This window comes from Amphiprion ocellaris, chromosome 15 (genome assembly GCF_022539595.1).
Source record: "Amphiprion ocellaris isolate individual 3 ecotype Okinawa chromosome 15, ASM2253959v1, whole genome shotgun sequence".
NCBI lineage: Eukaryota > Metazoa > Chordata > Actinopteri > Pomacentridae > Amphiprion > Amphiprion ocellaris.
In genome coordinates, this window is record NC_072780.1 from 2587390 (window position 1) to 2603941 (window position 16552).

General features: G+C 39.8%; 2 protein-coding genes across 3 annotated transcripts; one reads left to right on the top strand and one right to left on the bottom strand.

Moving 5' to 3' along the window:
- Positions 1–1027: 1027 nt before the first annotated feature.
- Positions 1028–11968, top strand: LOC111568552 (E3 ubiquitin-protein ligase RING2-A-like). Of its 2 annotated transcripts, XM_023270245.3 has the most exons (8): positions 1028–1231; positions 1457–1757; positions 2498–2598; positions 3649–3809; positions 4500–4715; positions 7407–7727; positions 9083–9284; positions 9985–11968. In XM_023270245.3, the coding sequence occupies exons 3-8, from the start codon at positions 2521–2523 to the stop codon at positions 10192–10194; spliced, it is 1188 nt and encodes a 395-aa protein (XP_023126013.2). In that variant the 5' UTR covers positions 1028–1231; positions 1457–1757; positions 2498–2520; the 3' UTR covers positions 10195–11968. The 2 variants fall into 2 exon arrangements, with proteins under 2 accessions (XP_023126013.2, XP_023126012.2); XM_023270244.3 differs by having other exon boundaries at positions 1028–1757.
- A 917-nt stretch (positions 11969–12885) lies between these two features.
- rps18 (ribosomal protein S18) lies at positions 12886–16466 on the bottom strand. Its single transcript, XM_023270246.3, has 6 exons — positions 16414–16466; positions 14938–15036; positions 14765–14851; positions 14254–14355; positions 13969–14060; positions 12886–13010 (listed from the first exon to the last, which is right to left on the bottom strand). Exons 1-6 carry the CDS (start codon positions 16414–16416, stop codon positions 12935–12937), a joined length of 459 nt encoding a protein of 152 aa, XP_023126014.1. The 5' UTR covers positions 16417–16466; the 3' UTR covers positions 12886–12934.
- Positions 16467–16552: the final 86 nt, after the last annotated feature.

A 16552-nucleotide genomic window follows, 5' to 3' on the forward strand; every position in this document is an offset into this window, starting at 1 on the left:
CATTTATATCTGTTTATTTATTATAATGACCCTTTCTGGAGTCATTTTACATCCTTTTTTCATAATATTTTCTTCCTGTGGGGTTATTTTACATTTTTGCCTCATTTCTGGTCAACATGCATTTATTGTGGTAATTTTCTCGTCTTTTCACCACTTTGTGCCAATTTGAAGTCATTCTGAAAAATTACCAAGAAATCATAAATTCTGCCAGGGTATGTAAACTTATGAGCACAACTGTATATATATATATATATATATATATATATATATATATATATATATATATATATATATATATATATATATATATATATATATATATATATATATATATATATATATATATATATATATATATGTATATATATATATATATATATATATATATATATATATATATATATATGTATATATATATATATATATATGTATATATATATATATATATATATATACATATATATATATATATATACATATATATATATATATATATATATACATATATATATATATATATATACATATATATATATATATATACATATATATATATATATATACATATATATATATATATATATATATATATATAGTAGAAGCTTTCTTGTTCAGACTGAGGAAGAATTTCAGTTTCAACCTCATTATTAATATCAATATCTATTAATATCTCAGTAAAACTGGTTGATCCGGTTCTGACTGGAATCAGAAAAACAAAACAACAAGAACAACAAGAACAGACCTGTCTGACTCATATGAAGCCTGGAGTTAAAGACTGCAGGATTCACTGATCAGTTTACACCTGTAGCTACACCTCTAACTCCACATGTAACTGTAACTCCACCTGTAACTCCACCTGTAACTGACCCTGTAATTGTAGCTACACCTGTTTGCTCCACCGCTGCTGCTTGGATTTGGCGTCTATATCTACCGGTTTTCAAAACACAAACACTAAACATTACTACTATTCGCTTGGCTTGCTTCTGTGTTTTCGCCGTTGATCGTCGGTCACCGTAACCCCGCCCCCTGCCCGTGACGTGCTCAGTTTTCAACTCTGGCCAACTCTGGCCCAGCAACGAGTTGGTGCCCGAAACAGCCCCAGTTTTTGGAGCCCGGAGCCGCAGCTCCGCTGGTGGAAAGACAAAAAACCGGTGCCAGGTCGGGCACTGGCTCCGACTCCAAACGGACTCCACCCCGATGGAAAACCCCTATAAATGGACTCTAGAACCAGGTACTGAGGAGCTGAGGGAATGCTGTTCTTTAGAACACATTCATCTTTAAGATCATTTTGCTTTTTTCAGGTCACGTATCTAAATCATAAAGTGATTCTTGTTATGTAAAAAGCATAAATAAAGAGCTATTCTTTTATAAAGTGATGAATTTTATGAGTTATACTAAAAGCCTGGAGACAGTTTGTTTTCGTTTCCTGTTGTAATGCACCGTGTGGCCGCTGGAGGTCAGTGCTGCGGACAGAGGGTGAGCAGCAGCCGGGTGGAGGCGAGCTGTTCTGGGGAGAAGAAGAAGAAGACTGGCTAACGTTTGCTAGCAGATGATTCTGAAAATGTTCCGTTCTGGATGTTTTCTGGTGTTTTTCCTCATCTAACGGAGTCCGACCTCATCCTAAACCCCCTCTGCAGACACTGTAGAGACTCCGGCTGGAAACAAGCCCCGCTGTGTGGAGTTGTTGTGTTTTAGGGACCAGTTTTCTGTGTGTTTCTGTGTTTATCTCCTCAGTCAGCTGTCCTCCTCATCACCAGGTGAGTACGGGTTTATATTACTGTTCATTTACTGATTTAAATCTACATCTAGGAATGTAGTTTGGTTCTCTGCTAATTAACTCATTAAATCTACATTTAGGAATGGAATTAATTCTGCTTTTAATGAGTAAAGAGATAAACTTCACAAAACTAGTTGGTTGCTTTGAATCGAGATGAAGTTTATCTGTAGACAGGGGACCGGAGTTACTCAGTTTCTGCTGTTTTTACTGCATTAAACCCTGAATCTATATTATTAGTTTATATGTATATCCATATTACCAGTAAAACATCACCTGATGATATCATGTCTGAATTAATTCCTTTCTAAACTTTATTTCTGCTGTGTTTTTTCTCAGAAATTTCAGCTAAAACGAGGAAAAAAAGACTAATTTTCTTTTGCAGGAAAAACACCAAAACATCACATTTGAGAAGCTGTAAACTTTAAATGTTAGTTTTTGACTGAAAAAGAATTTCTGACTGGATTTACTATAGTTTAGAGATCATCTCCATGTTTAGTGTGATGTATGATTTTTATGTGTTGTTGGTGTGACTCAGTTCAGATTACATTATTAACATTATTAACATTATTTACTGCATCCAGTTTATTATCAGGCCTCTGAGTGAACACTGACATAGATGTAGAACAGATAGAGAGATTCGTGTCAGACTGGATGAATATTACAGTCTACAGCTGAACAGAGTCTGTCTCTATTATACCGTCCATATGTCTCTGTCTCCAGGGAGGACTGTGGAACCAGCATCCATGGCAGCTCCTGTCAACATCCAGACCCCTAGTAAGACCTGGGAACTGAGTCTGTACGAGCTGCACAGGAGCCCCCAGGTAAACCAGGTGTTAGTCCTTCAGGTAAACCAGGTGTTAGTCCTTCAGGTAAACCAGGTGTTAGTCCTTCAGGTAAACCAGGTGTTAGTCCTTCAGGTAAACCAGGTGTTAGTCCTTCAGGTAAACCAGGTGTTAGTCCTTCAGGTAAACCAGGTGTTAGTCCTTCAGGTAAACCAGGTGTTAATCCTTTAGGTAAACCAGGTGTTTGTCCTTCAGGTAAACCAGATGTTAATCCTTCAGGTAAACCAGGTGTTTATTGTCCAATCTGTCATCACAGTTTACAGACAACAGTTTTATCTCTAATGTTTTTTGAATCTCTTATTTTCCTCCTGATGTCCTCCATCTAACGTAGAGTTCAGCCCCATCCTACCTGGAGGTACAGAACTCAGAGGTTCTCCTGCAGCGTGATATGGGGGTTATTTCATAAATCATTAAAACATGTAAAGTAGAATTTCTCTGATCATTAATTTCACACAATAAACAAAATAATAAATGAGTTTCCATCCTCATGGCCTCTCTGCTCTGTAAAACACTGCCTGCAGTTCAGCTGAGGAGTCCACATTAGGGTCTGTTGGTTTCATCTCAGTCACTTCTAGTCTTCATGGTTGCATCGAGGAGAACCTCAGTTTATAATTTAGAGGGTTAGGGTTAGTCAGTCAACTGTTGGAGAGTTTTTTTTTTCTGTTGTGGCATGCAGAAAATAAAGTGATTTTAGTGAAATATCACATTTTAAACTTAGATTTGTCTATTTTTCATGCTTTGTACATCACACAATTTTTCTGTTGAACATGTGATGCTCCTTCCTGTTTTTCCAGTTTCAGGCTGATAAATGGACCATGTAGTGATTTTCCTTCCAGATAACAAGGCTGTCAGACCTGATGCAGGGTTTACAGGTTCAGTCACATGATTTAGTGTTTGACAAACCATTTAGATGCCTCCATGTTATTACGTCTAAAAGCTTCTTATTTTGAGGGTTTAGAGGGTTCTTCTTTAGAAACAGGTATAGGTGATCTTCTGTCCAGGTGTGGTGATGTGTCTCTCTGTGTCCAGGAGGCCATCATTGACGGCACGGAGGTGGCGGTGTCTCCTCGGTCCCTCCACAGTGAGCTCATGTGTCCCATCTGTCTGGACATGCTGAAGAACACCATGACCACCAAGGAGTGTCTCCATCGGTTCTGCTCCGAATGCATCGTCACTGCTCTGAGATCAGGGTGAGGAGATACATTATAGATTATAGATAGATAGATAGATAGATAGATAGATAGATAGATAGATAGATAGATAGATAGATAGATAGATAGATAGATAGATAGATAGATAGACAATCCAAAGGGAAATTTTTTGAGGATGTGCTGAACGATTGTTATTTGGGATTAATTGTGTTCCAGTTTGTCCAACCAGTCAGGTTGGATCATATCAAGAGATTTATAATTCAGCTATAAATCTTTCTTATTATCAAGTCTCTCAGCTGTTAGTAAAGCTTTAACTCACAGTTCATTTAGTCTGTTGATCATTTTATAGATTAATTGATTATGAATCATTTCATCTTCATTCACACACAGATAACACCCAGATTGTCTGTGTTTAACAGAAGAGCAGAAAATTAATATAGAACATGAATATAACGGTTCTATTATTAAATATTAATAATATGAATCGGTTCATTTAGATCTTCTATAAACTTTAGTTTCTGTTAGTGGGATTGTGCTTCTTATTTTAGTGACAGCAGAATTCTACAGTCAGACCCCTGGTTTAGTTATAAAACAGATTTCTGGGCGCTTAGGTACCGAGAAAATAAATAATGACCGTTCAGCTGGGAGGTAAACATTTAAACTGTTAGTTTTTAGATTTTAAATCCCATCCATGGTCAAGATCCAAGCTGAGGACTTCTTTCTGCTCAGGAACAAGGAGTGTCCGACTTGCAGGAAGAAGCTGGTCTCCAGACGTTCTCTACGCAGAGACGCAAACTTCGACGCTCTGATCTCCAAGATCTACCCGAGCCGAGACGAGTACGAAGCCCACCAGCGCCGAGTCCTGGACAGGCTCAACAGACTCCACAACAAGGAGGCCCTGAGCTCCAGCATCGAGGAGGGTCTGCGCCAGCAGGCCCGTTACAGGTCCATAAATAACAGTATATAATATATATAACCTCATAAATATAACCATAAACTAGCCAGCATATATATATATATTACAGGTCCTTAAATAACAATATATAATATATACAACCTCTTATATGATAATATATAACCTCATGTATATTAATATATAATGTCATAAATACTAATATATAACCTCATATATAATAATATATAACCTCACATATAATAATATATAACCTCATCAATAATAATATATAACCTCATATATAATAATATAACCTCATGTATAATAATAGATATTCTGGGTGTTTCTGTAAATTATGGACCAGTTTGGATTTATTTGTCAGAGTGTCAGTAATAATTCCAGCCACATTTACTCCTGAGTTTCAGTAAACTTCCTGTCAGAGCTGGAGGTATTTCCTGTATAATCTGACTTTGACAGCATCCTGTCACCTTGCAACCATAAAATGAGCTTTATTACTTTTATTGGACTTTTGTGTGAAATCAGAGAAATGTGTAGTATTTTAAGGGGTCTGATAGATGGAGAGCAACAGCTGAAATCCCAGCTACAAGTCAGATTTAGTTCCACTCTTAAAATAAAGCAGATTTATCTCCTGTTGGTTCTCATCCACGTACAACCATCAGTAATAACTTAAAACATCATCATTCTACTGCTGTGATTTTCTCTGTGATTAGATTTATTCTGAAGGGACATAAGATTTAAACTTGAATGATGACTCTGAACAGGTGGACTGTGTCTCAGTGTCTTTGTTCCTTCATGTCTCTGTTGTCTCCTTCCCATCCTTTTCTTCTTCTGTCTTTGTCCTGCTGAACCAGGGTTCCCATGCGTCCTGGAAAACCTGGAAAATGACTGACCAATTTTCCAGTCAAACATATGGAAAATGAGAAAAAAGGTCAAATGTCCTGGAAATGGTGAACTTATCCTGTAAAATATTTATCCTCCCCCTGTCAATACAAACGTGTTAAAAGTTCTGTGCATGCATGTGTGTTGTCCTCTTCTGGGCAGCATTCAGGCATATAATATGTATAATAATATATATATAATAGCGCTTCTGTGCCTCTAGCCGGTGCAGCGCCCCACGTGACGCTACCAGCCAATCAAATCTGCGTTTCCGCTTCCAGCAGTTCTGCATCCCAGTTCTTCCAGTTTAGCGACTTTTCAGACCCCGTTAAGGACTGATCGCCTGGAGATAAAACTAGTGACTGTTAGCTGAAAAGTGTGGCTAGTGTTGGTCCACCAGTGTGAGGGTTTTCTGTCCCATGGGCGGCCACAGGATCCTCTCTGTCCTCCGTGGAGTGACAGCAGAGGAGAGTTCTAGTGGGCGTGTCGCTTCCTGATTGGCTGTGAGATGCAACATCTGTGATTTCAGCACAGCGGGAGTTTAACAGGGAATCTGAATGGACCACGTTTCACTCAGTAGTTCACACCTGTTTTACTGTCTGACACAAATAAGGGAATGAAAACAACATGAGGAATTCTGTTGTATTACTATGTGCACAGATAGATGGAGAGAAGAAATTAGAGACATTAACCACTTTTCATGTCGACTTAATCTCTGTAATTTCCAATAAAAGTAGTTGTCAACAGAGTGAGATGTGCACAGAGACCTCAGGGAAGAGGAGAAGACTGGAACTATGACATGTTCATTTGAACCGCTAGCAGGGATCAAGAAGCTAAAATAACTGAGCAACTTCTTGGAGGAGCATTTTTATTAGAATCACATTGTTTTATATTGACCTTATTGCACTGCAGGATAAAGTTTTATTTTGATATTTGGGTTATATTTATGACATTTTATGATGTGCTTGGGTATTTTGGCAGTGATTTTGATTTTAACTATGTTTGAGAAATGCAGGTGCCAGATGTGTAAAAAATCTGAGTTGTGCAGTAAACTGACATGAAACAAAGGAAATAGTTTTTCAGTGATTTATTGAAAATATACAAATATTTTTAAATGAATTGCACCAGAGAAAGTAAGAGAGAAGAGAAAGATGAGTTGGGAATTACCCAGTTGAACACTGTAACTCCAGTTTGTCATGCTAGTGAAGCGCTAAGTGCTACGCTGTAATCTGTGGGTGTGTTTGCATTATTCTGTCATACATTTGTCATAATTATTTTTCATAGATAAATTATAGCCATAGACTGCACATCAGATGTCTGAGTAATAAATACAGAAACAATCTGGGTAAATGCAGGTTACAGCTGTAGTAAAGAACACTTCCAAAGAATGAGGGGGACGGGAATGTATTAGTGTCTGATGTGATAACGTGTCTGTAGCTGCTGGAAATGTCCTGGAAAAGTCCTGGAAAATCATTTCAGGGAAAGAGTGGGAATCCTGTGAACGTTCTCATGTCTCTGTTGTCTCCTGCCTGTCCTTTTCTTCTTCTGTCTTTGTCCTGCTGAACGTTCTCATGTCTCTGTTGTCCCCTGCCTGTCCTTTTCTTCTTCTTCTGTGTCTTTGTCCTGCTGAACGTTCTCATGTCTCTGTTGTCCCCTGCCTGTCCTTTTCTTCTTCTTCTGTGTCTTTGTCCTGCTGAACGTTCTCATGTCTCTGTTGTCCCCTGCCTGTCCTTTTCTTCTTCTTCTGTGTCTTTGTCCTGCTGAACGTTCTCATGTCTCTGTTGTCCTCTGCCTGTCCTTTTCTTCTTCTGTCTTTGTCCTGCTGAACGTTCTCGTGTCTCCAGGAACCACCGGGTGAAGAAGCCCACCCAGGAGAGTGATAACACCACCTTCAGCGGTGGGGAGGATAACGGAGACTCCCGCTCACACCTGTCCCATGACTCCGCCCCCTCACACGCCCCCCACCCCCGGGACCAGATGCCCCCCGAGGCCGGGCCGAGCCGGAAGCGTCCCCGCGGCTCCGAGGATGGATCGGGGCCCGAGGGGGACAGCGGGAGTCCCACTCCTCCTCTGAGACGCCACAAAGAAGGACCGGGATCTGAGATAGAGCTGGTGTTCAGACCTCATCCACAGCTGGTCCAGGACCAGGACTACAGCCAGACCAGGTGGGACCACGTTAGCCCTGGTCAGACCTCGTTATCCAGTTTTAGAGGACAGACAGATCTGAATTATTATCACATTTCAGAAGGAGAAGATAGATCTCTTCAATAACATCACACTCTGTAAAACCTTTTGAACCTCTGAGCTGTTTCTGGGTGTTTTTCTGTTTCTGTCTAACATCCTGCATCTCCATGGAAACAGAACCATCAGGACTAGAAGCAGAGAACTAAACATTCTCTGTACAGTCTGACCGTTATAATGCCATTATTCATAGAAAAATGAAAAGCATGAGCACAGTTTATTTGATTGTAAAAGTCTCGACTCTGTGCAGAACTTTGATCCTGGAATCTCAGATATGATCAGAATAATGTTCTCTGTCTCATAGTTCATTATTTATCCATGTTTGACTCCTGTCAGCTCCACTATCAGCTGAGAAGAGGTTCCTTCATGTTCCTGCTAGTCTCTGCTCAGTTATTAATGTGTTTATGAAATACCATGTTTCAGGATTAGTTAGGTTCAGGTTTTTGACAGAACATAACAGGTAAGTAGTTGAAGGAGTTAAAAAGTTTAAAATCCAACGTTTAGTTTTCCAGGTTTGTGGCTGATCGATGGTATAATTTTGTGTCTTTTTTTAAAGTTAACAGGCCTTTTTAAAGCATCTGAGCAGGTTCAGAGGGTTAGTATTAGATATAATCCAATCCAATCCAATCCAACTTTATTTCTAAAGCACTTTAAAACAACACTGTCGATCAAAGTGCTGTACACATTAAATAATAGAATAAAAGAATAAATAACCAAATAAAAAATACAAATAAAATAATGTGAGTATAAAAATAAGAGATAAGACACAGGTTGTACAGTAAAAGTCAGCTCTAAGCTGAGCCATACGCCAAGTTAAAAAAATGTGTTTTTAATCAGCCAGTCTGATATTTAGTGGGAGCTCATTCTACAGAAAAAGCACGATCACCTCTCAGTTTCTTTTTGGTCATAGGCACAACCAGTAGAGCTTGATCTGCTGACCTCAGTGAGCGAAAAGGGTTGTAGGGAACCAGCAGATCACAAACCATGGAGGCATTTAAAAACAAATAAAAGAAGTTTGAAATCAATACGGAGGTGCACGGGGAGCCAGTGGAGGGATTGGAGGATGGGAGTTATGTGGTTATATTTCCGCGACATAATTCTGTCCACAGCTTGTTTTTGCTCTAAGTTCTATATTATAATAATAATAATAATAATAATATAAAGAGTAGAGTAGATGTTGGAGGTGAAGCTGCTGGGAGTGAATATGTGACTAGATGTAGCTGAATGAGGAGGTGACCAGATGCTTCCTACCTGAGCAGATGTACCTTCCATGCTCCAGGTACGTGAAGACGACGGCCAACGCCACCGTGGATCACCTGTCCAAATACCTGGCGCTGAGAATCGCTCTGGAGGAGCGACGGAGCGATGGAGAAGTGGAGGACAGAGGAAGGGAGGAAGGAGGAGAAGGAGGGAGCAGTCTGAGCAGCATCAGTGAGAAACAGTACACCATCTACATCCTGACCAGAGGAGGACAGTTCTCTGTGAGTAACAGAAAATAACTTATTCTACTGCTGTTCATGGCTTTTAGTTCATTATTTAACTGTACATTATCTCTCCAGATGTTTTTAGTTCATTATTTAACTGTAAATTAGCTTTCCACCTACTTGTAGCTCAGCTTAACGTTGTATTCATTATTTTTAGTTATATTTCTGCCATTCATTTCTGCATTTTTCTTGATTATTTTCACTGTTTAGCATTGATTATCCATCTATCTACCCTTAGTTCAGCATTTTAACATGGTTTCTGTTACTTGTAGGTGAATTTGAACCATTTATCTGTTAAACTTTTAGGTCTTTATTGTAGATCTGTTTTATATAGATGCCACATTTATCCTTTACTATCAGCTACCTGTTAGCTGCTAACTTCCAGCCCTCTAAACCTGCTGCTCAGGTGTTACAGGGGTTCAATATGAGTTTAAAAAAATAAGTCAAGATATGACTTCTATTTTTTCAGATTATCAGAGCTGCTTAAATTTTTCCCTGTTGTAAAATGACTGTTGTAATTTTCTGTAGTCAAAAATCCTGATTCTTTTCCACTGCTGACTAATTAAGGTTTATTTCTGTGGTGTTGGTGTGGAGACAGAAGTCCACGAATGTGGACAAACAGACCTCTAACTGTATTTCTGTTTCCTGCTGTTCATCCTCCTACTCTTGTTTTCCTTCCTTCCTTCCTTCCTGTCAGACTCTCAATGGTTCTCTGACTCTGGAGTTGGTCAATGACAAATACTGGAAGGTGAGGAAACCTCTGGAGCTTTACTACGCTCCCACCAAGGACCAGCAGCAGCCACAACAACAACCACCACCACAACAACAACAACAACAGCAACCACCACCACCCCCACCACAGCAGCAGCAGCAGCAGAGATCTCCTCCCCAGCAGAGGGATGGATGAGGAACATCTCCTTCTGATGGAGTCTCTTACTGAACCTCCAGACTAAAGTCTTCTCAGCATGTTTTCATTTTACTGCCATTAACTGGACTCACGGATTCATGTGTTCATCTGGAACCTCAGACGTTTACCTGATGGTTTAAGGAGGATTTATCCAGAAAAACAAGCAGATTTATGAAAGAAGAGATGATTATAAAATACAAACCACTAATGAACATCTGGTAAACACCAGACACCATTTGGAACCTTCTGATGTTTGGTTGTGATGAGCTGAAGACATCGGAGGAGTTTGGAGATCTTTGGATGAAATGAATCCCTTCAGCTGGATTCTTATTATTACTTCTGCTTTAAAAGAGGAAGCTCTGTGTTTAACCTGCAGCTTTCTGGTAATAAGTTCTGGATTATTTTCACCATTGGTGCCAAAATACCAATGTTTGAAGCTTCAGTTCCAGTTTGTCCTCCAGATACTCACATTTACTACAAAACTAAATAAAACATCAAAATGTAAGAAACTAAGTGATGTTTGAAGGATCCTCCTGGTCAGGAAAAGTCTTTTAAAATCTAAGTAATATTTTGTAGGTTAAATGCTGGAATATAAGCCATAAGTTTTTAGATGAATCAAATATCCGTCTCTTCAGGTTCAATATTCTCATCTAGAAATGTTCAGTTTTCCTTCTGATCTGTGGCAGAACATCACGCTTTTATACAGAGGTGAGGGCAGAAGATCGTTTACCTGCAGCTTTAAACGTCTTATTTCAAATTAAATCTACCTTCAGTCTAACAGAGACTCGGCTCAGACCAACTGTTCAGGCTGGAACCGGTTCTGTTTCACAGATGAATTATTTCCACGTTTTATTGTATACACTTAAACTAAAAAATGTCACAAATTCACAAGACTTTCTCGTTTCCAATGAGAGCCAACTTCTTGTTTCCGACCACATTTTTGATTGTGTTGATCCACATTTCAGCATTATTATTGTTGTTATTATTTTTATTATTATTATTAATAATATTCCCTTCCACAAACAGCCTCCCATTAATTAAAGCCAGACCAGGTAAATGTGTGATTATATTTGCGTATTTTTGATCTTTTATTGCTTGAAAACTTTAAATTTCATCCTTTTTTCCAACAAGATCTTCAAAAACGGAACAATCTGAACAAAGCCATACGTGTTGCTCAGTTTCTGCTCTTAAAGTTTAGTTTTCTTTGTTCTGCATTTAATGTCTGAATCTATTTATGAAATCTTTGTCTAATTTAATTTCTGTCTTCAGGACTGAAGCTGTTTCCCCCTGAGTAGAATAACGCTGCATTAGTGTTTGGACCAGTTAGAAGCAGTTTACCAGTTTGGATTGGAGAGAATTTGTATTTTTAGAGGCAGGGATGACGGTGTGGGTGTTTCCTAGAATTGTAGGAGTCCGTTCGGGTCTCATTTCCTTCAGAACCTGAACCTTTCTGCTGGATTTTGCTCCGTATTTTAAACTTGTAGCTGAACCGTTCCTCCCGTTTTCCCTTTAATGGAACTCCACCTACTGCCGTTTTTTATTTAACATGTTTTCATGGAACCTACATTCACTGGGTTTTCCTTATTTAATGTGTTCTTGTCTTTTCTCTCCAGTTCTTCTGCACTTTATATTCCTGCAGCAGCCATATCGTTTCTATTTACCTCAGTTTATACAATGCTTGGATCAGAAAAAATGCAGTTTCCTTTCCTGTTGTATAATTTGACCTTTTTCTTCTTCTGTCTACAATTCAGCACAATAAACTGTTGAACTGAAATCATGTTTAGCATCAATATTTAGAAAATTTAATTTTTTGTACCAGAGTTTCTGGTTAAAACTGGTTTTGTGACATCAAAAAAAATCTCTCTACAGTGGGGGGAAAAAAAAGGAGTTTCCAACAGAAATAAACTGAAATCTTGATGGTGCTCAACAGATTAATTCTAATAGTATAAGCTTGGCCTATTCTAACAGTTACATCCCTACATGTAGGGTGAGATTTTACTACGACGACTACACTGCAGAGAAGAACTACAAGTTCAGCTGTTTGTCTAAAACAGTCCTCCTGACCAACTCCAGATCAGGCAGCGTTTCCATCGTGGGTTGGTTTGGAGGTTATGGAGGAGCGTCTCCATCGTGGGTTGATTTGGAGGAGCGTCTCCATCGTGGGTTGGTTTGGAGGTTATGGAGGAGCGTCTCCATCGTGGGTTGGTTTGGAGGTTATGGAGGAGCGTCTCCATCGTGGGTTGATTTGGAGGAGCGTCTCCATCGTGGGTTGATTTGGAGGTTATCTCCATCGTGGGTTGATTTGGAGGAGCGTCTCCATCATGGGTTGGTTTGGAGGAGCATCTCCATCGTGGGTTGGTTTGGAGGAGCATCTCCATCGTGGGTTGATTTGGAGGTTATGGAGGAGCGTCTCCATCGTGGGTTGGTTTGGAGGTTATGGAGTTTTGAGCTTCAATAGGAACACGATGTGAGCACTGATGAAGCCTCTTCAGCTTCAGCTAAACTTTATTAGTGGATTTAGTTCCTTTTTCACAGCAGGTCTGTTGGAAAGAAACTTCAAAAACCAAAAGCTGAACCTTCCTGAATTCAGATCATAAGTGTCTCGAGGAGAAACAGAAAGTTTAAAGCCTGAATTTAGATCATCCCCCCAGCCCTACAGTGTCTTCATGTGATGCAGCACCAGGACGCAGGTTTTTGTGAACTGTGGTGTTTTATTGAAACAAAGCAGGAAGCAGAAAGTTTACTTCTTCTTGGACACGCCGACGGTGCGACCACGACGGCCGGTGGTCTTGGTGTGCTGACCGCGAACACGCAGACTGTAGGGAGAGAATAGAAAGAAATGAAGATCAGCACAGAGTAAAACCACATAAAAAAAATCACAACCCAAGCACTGAGAGGCAGCAGAAATAATGGCAGCATGTTTTAAATCAGGCAGAAAAATGATCCAAACTTCACTCCAGACGGTGATGCAGACTCCTGCTGTGTTCTACGAGCTGATTAAAGTTTAGATAGAGTTTAAATCTGAGCAGAAACATCTACAGCAGGTCTCAGCTAAAGGACTTCTGTCGACAGTTAAAACATGTAACTTCCTCCATCTTCAGCCAAACTACTCCTGGTTCTGATGTGTTCAACTCATTACTGCCATGAAGGACAACTGTTTAAACCAGATAAAGTTTGTTAAAAAGCACTATTTTCTGGATGAATCTGTAAAAAAAAAGAATATATATGTAATTCAGGTTCCAGTAATGTGTGCAGTAAGACTGAAATACTCTTCAGTTACGGACAGTATGACTTACTTTACGAGTCTAGTCTTTCGTAGATCGTACCTAGTTTCTCTGCAACAGCATTTATTCTCATGTTTCCGTCATTTCTCTCAGTAATATTTGTTCCAACATTTTCCTTTGGGATGAATCACGTTCTATATTAAAGTTTAAAATCTCTACTTTCCATGTGGTAAACGTGCTTTAATCTGGACCGAGGGCTGAACCAGTAGAAGCTGTATTTAGAAGCTGTAGATGATTCCTATTCCAACTCATTCTGAGCTCAGCAGCTCGTCTTTGCTCCAGATATCCTTCGTTCAGCCTCAAACTGGGACAAAGTCGTCTCTACTGTCATTAAATCTGAATCACTACAGAACCTGAAATAAACCAGCAGCTCAGAGATACTGAAGCCTTAGATCACCACCACCGCTGATCGACAGGACGACGTTTGGAAGCAGAGGCTGCATCATGGACCAGATCCTGAATAAACTGAGGACCAGATCAGATCTCTTACCCCCAGAAGTGCCTGAGACCACGGTGAGCCCTGATCTTCTTCAGCCTCTCCAGATCTTCTCTCAGCTTGTTATCCAGACCGTTGGCGAGGACCTGAAACCAGAGCGACGGTCACCAGAGGTTCCTCATTTCATACCACAGAAAACAACTGCAGAGCTCCACCTCAGACCAGTTTAATCATTAATTAGTCAATCATTATGGTCTGTAGGAGTTAAACTGTCTCAGAGATTAGTGTGATCAGACAGCAGCTGGAGGACCAACCAACACCTCCCTGCTGATCTCCTACCTGGCTGTATTTGCCGTCCTTTACGTCCTTCTGTCTGTTGAGGAACCAGTCTGGGATTTTGTACTGGCGAGGATTCTGCATGATGGTCACCACCCGCTCAACCTGAAGAACAAACAAAACACATGATGGTCACCACCATCAACCTGAAGAAGAAACATTAACATTTAATCCACAGAGAATAATTAGATCTAAATGGAAATGTAAAACATCTGATAGACAGAAACACGTGATGTAATGTCGACTCTTAACTCTGCTTTAATGTTAAGAGGTGAAGACTGAAAACATCTGCTGATTTCTACAGACATCACTAACTGTCTTCTGCTCTTCAACATCCTTATTTAATGGACCATGAAGCAGTCTAGTGAAACTAAAGGCAAATACACAACGTATGGAATTGCAGCAAAACAAGTTAACAAATAGACATAATCGTGATAATTTCCGCTACTAAACATTCTCAGACAGTCTGTAGACCTCCAGTTCTACCAGGTTCCTGTCTGGTTCTAACTCTCACCTCCTCCTCAGTCAGTTCTCCAGCTCTCTTGTTGAGGTCGATGTCGGCTTTCCTCAGGACGACGTGGGCGTAACGTCTGCCAACACCCTGAGATCAACAGAGATGTTAGAAACCATCATTCTACTCGATTCATTTCTATACTGAGAACGAGACAACAGCAGAGACGAGCCCACCTTGATGGCGGTGATGGCGAAGGCGATCTTCCTCCTACCGTCGATGTTCGTGTTCAGAACACGAAGAATGTGCTGGAACTTCTCAGGGATGACCAGAGACTGGAAAAGAAAACACACCAGGGTGAGTTTCAGAACATCTCTACAGTCCTGAATAATATATGTAAAATAAATAAAAGCAAACATCATGTTGGAATGGTATGGACAGATGTCACCGAGTCATGATCTTAGTAGAAAGTGTTTCATTTCCATCCAGTGCTGACCACATTACCTTCAAAATAAAACACTGACTCAGATTCTGTAATTCTGAAAGGCTTTCTGATAAATAGTTCAGCCCTTGAAAGAGTTATGTGAACAGAAATGTCAAGAAGGACATGTTTCCAGTCAAACTTCAACAGCAGAGTCTAAGGTTGTGAAACTAAAGCAGCTTTCATTAACATTAATTCATTAACATTAATTCATTTATATGGAAACTGACTGATATGCAGCAACATAAAAATAATATATTCTCAGATATAGTGAGTATATTCTTCAGGTATTCTCACCAGCAGAAAGCAGCTGAGACAGACCAAACACACCTCAGAGGTTTACAGTATCTTTAGCTAACATTTTAGCTCCACTTAGCAGTTAGATGACAGAAGTTATTTAGATGATAGTTAAATGGTAGATGACAGTTAGAGGATAGTTAGATGGTAGAAGTTAGTTAGATTACAGTTAGATGATAGATGGTAGAAGTTAGATGACCGGTTCCTGCTCCTACACCGACGTTATAGTTCAGCCACAGTGACCAAGAGGAACGAAACTAACTTTACTGCAAAACACCCGAACTCAGAAACACTTTAACTGATCCAACTACCGAGTTATTACACCAGAGTACCGTGTAGAGGTCTCTCAGCCCGGTTACTGATCCAGCAGTCTATCCATCAGCGTGGTTAGTAATATAGAGTAGTCTAAATGTCTAACTCTAACCCGGTCAGTGATATAGAGTAGTCTAAATGTCTAACTGTAACCCGGTTAGTGATTAGTGATACAGAATAGTCTTGATGTCTAACTCTAACCCGGTTACTGACCCAGCATGCACCATCTCCAGCTGGAGAGGCTAAAGCTAGTTAGCCTCCACAGACTAAAGCTCAAGTTTAAGAGTTCCTCTCAGGTTTATACCAGTAACATTAAAACCGCAGCTTATTCCCGGTAACGGCTTTGTAATAACCGGGGTAAACATGTAAACATTAGCCTTAGCTTAATAAAATAAACTATTAACTCAGCTATTAGAGCTAAGCAGCGGCTATCAGCTAAACGGCGGCAGCAGTTTGCGTTAATATATTAATTTCTACCATCAGGACACCAATAATTCAACATCAGTCGGCTAACAGAAGCTTTATAATATTTATCTAACGTCTACATGTGTTAAACCAGTGAGATTAACGTAGGATGGAGGTGGATTTTAAAACTATTCCCGGTAGCTAGAAACGGACTCACCATCTTGGAAATAGGTTCCGTGCGAAGAGGAAGCCCTACAGATCTCGCGAGACTTTGAACCAACTATGACCGGAAGCTGGTCCGCCACTTTGAATATGTCCGTTAAAACAAGCTAAAGCGCTAACGTAGAACCACGAAA

Coding starts and splice junctions, on each gene's coding strand:
- LOC111568552 (XM_023270244.3), top strand. CDS start 2,521: ATGGCAGCTCCTGTCAACATCCAGACCCCTAGTAAGACCTGGGAACTG. Junction 2,599..3,648: donor AGCTGCACAGGAGCCCCCAG/GTAAACCAGGTG, acceptor CTCTGTGTCCAG/GAGGCCATCATTGACGGCAC. Junction 7,728..9,082: donor CAGGACTACAGCCAGACCAG/GTGGGACCACGT, acceptor TCCATGCTCCAG/GTACGTGAAGACGACGGCCA.
- rps18 (XM_023270246.3), bottom strand. Junction 14,061..14,253: donor AGGACGGCAAATACAGCCAG/GTAGGAGATCAG, acceptor CTCTGGTTTCAG/GTCCTCGCCAACGGTCTGGA. Junction 13,011..13,968: donor GGTCTCAGGCACTTCTGGGG/GTAAGAGATCTG, acceptor CTCTCCCTACAG/TCTGCGTGTTCGCGGTCAGC.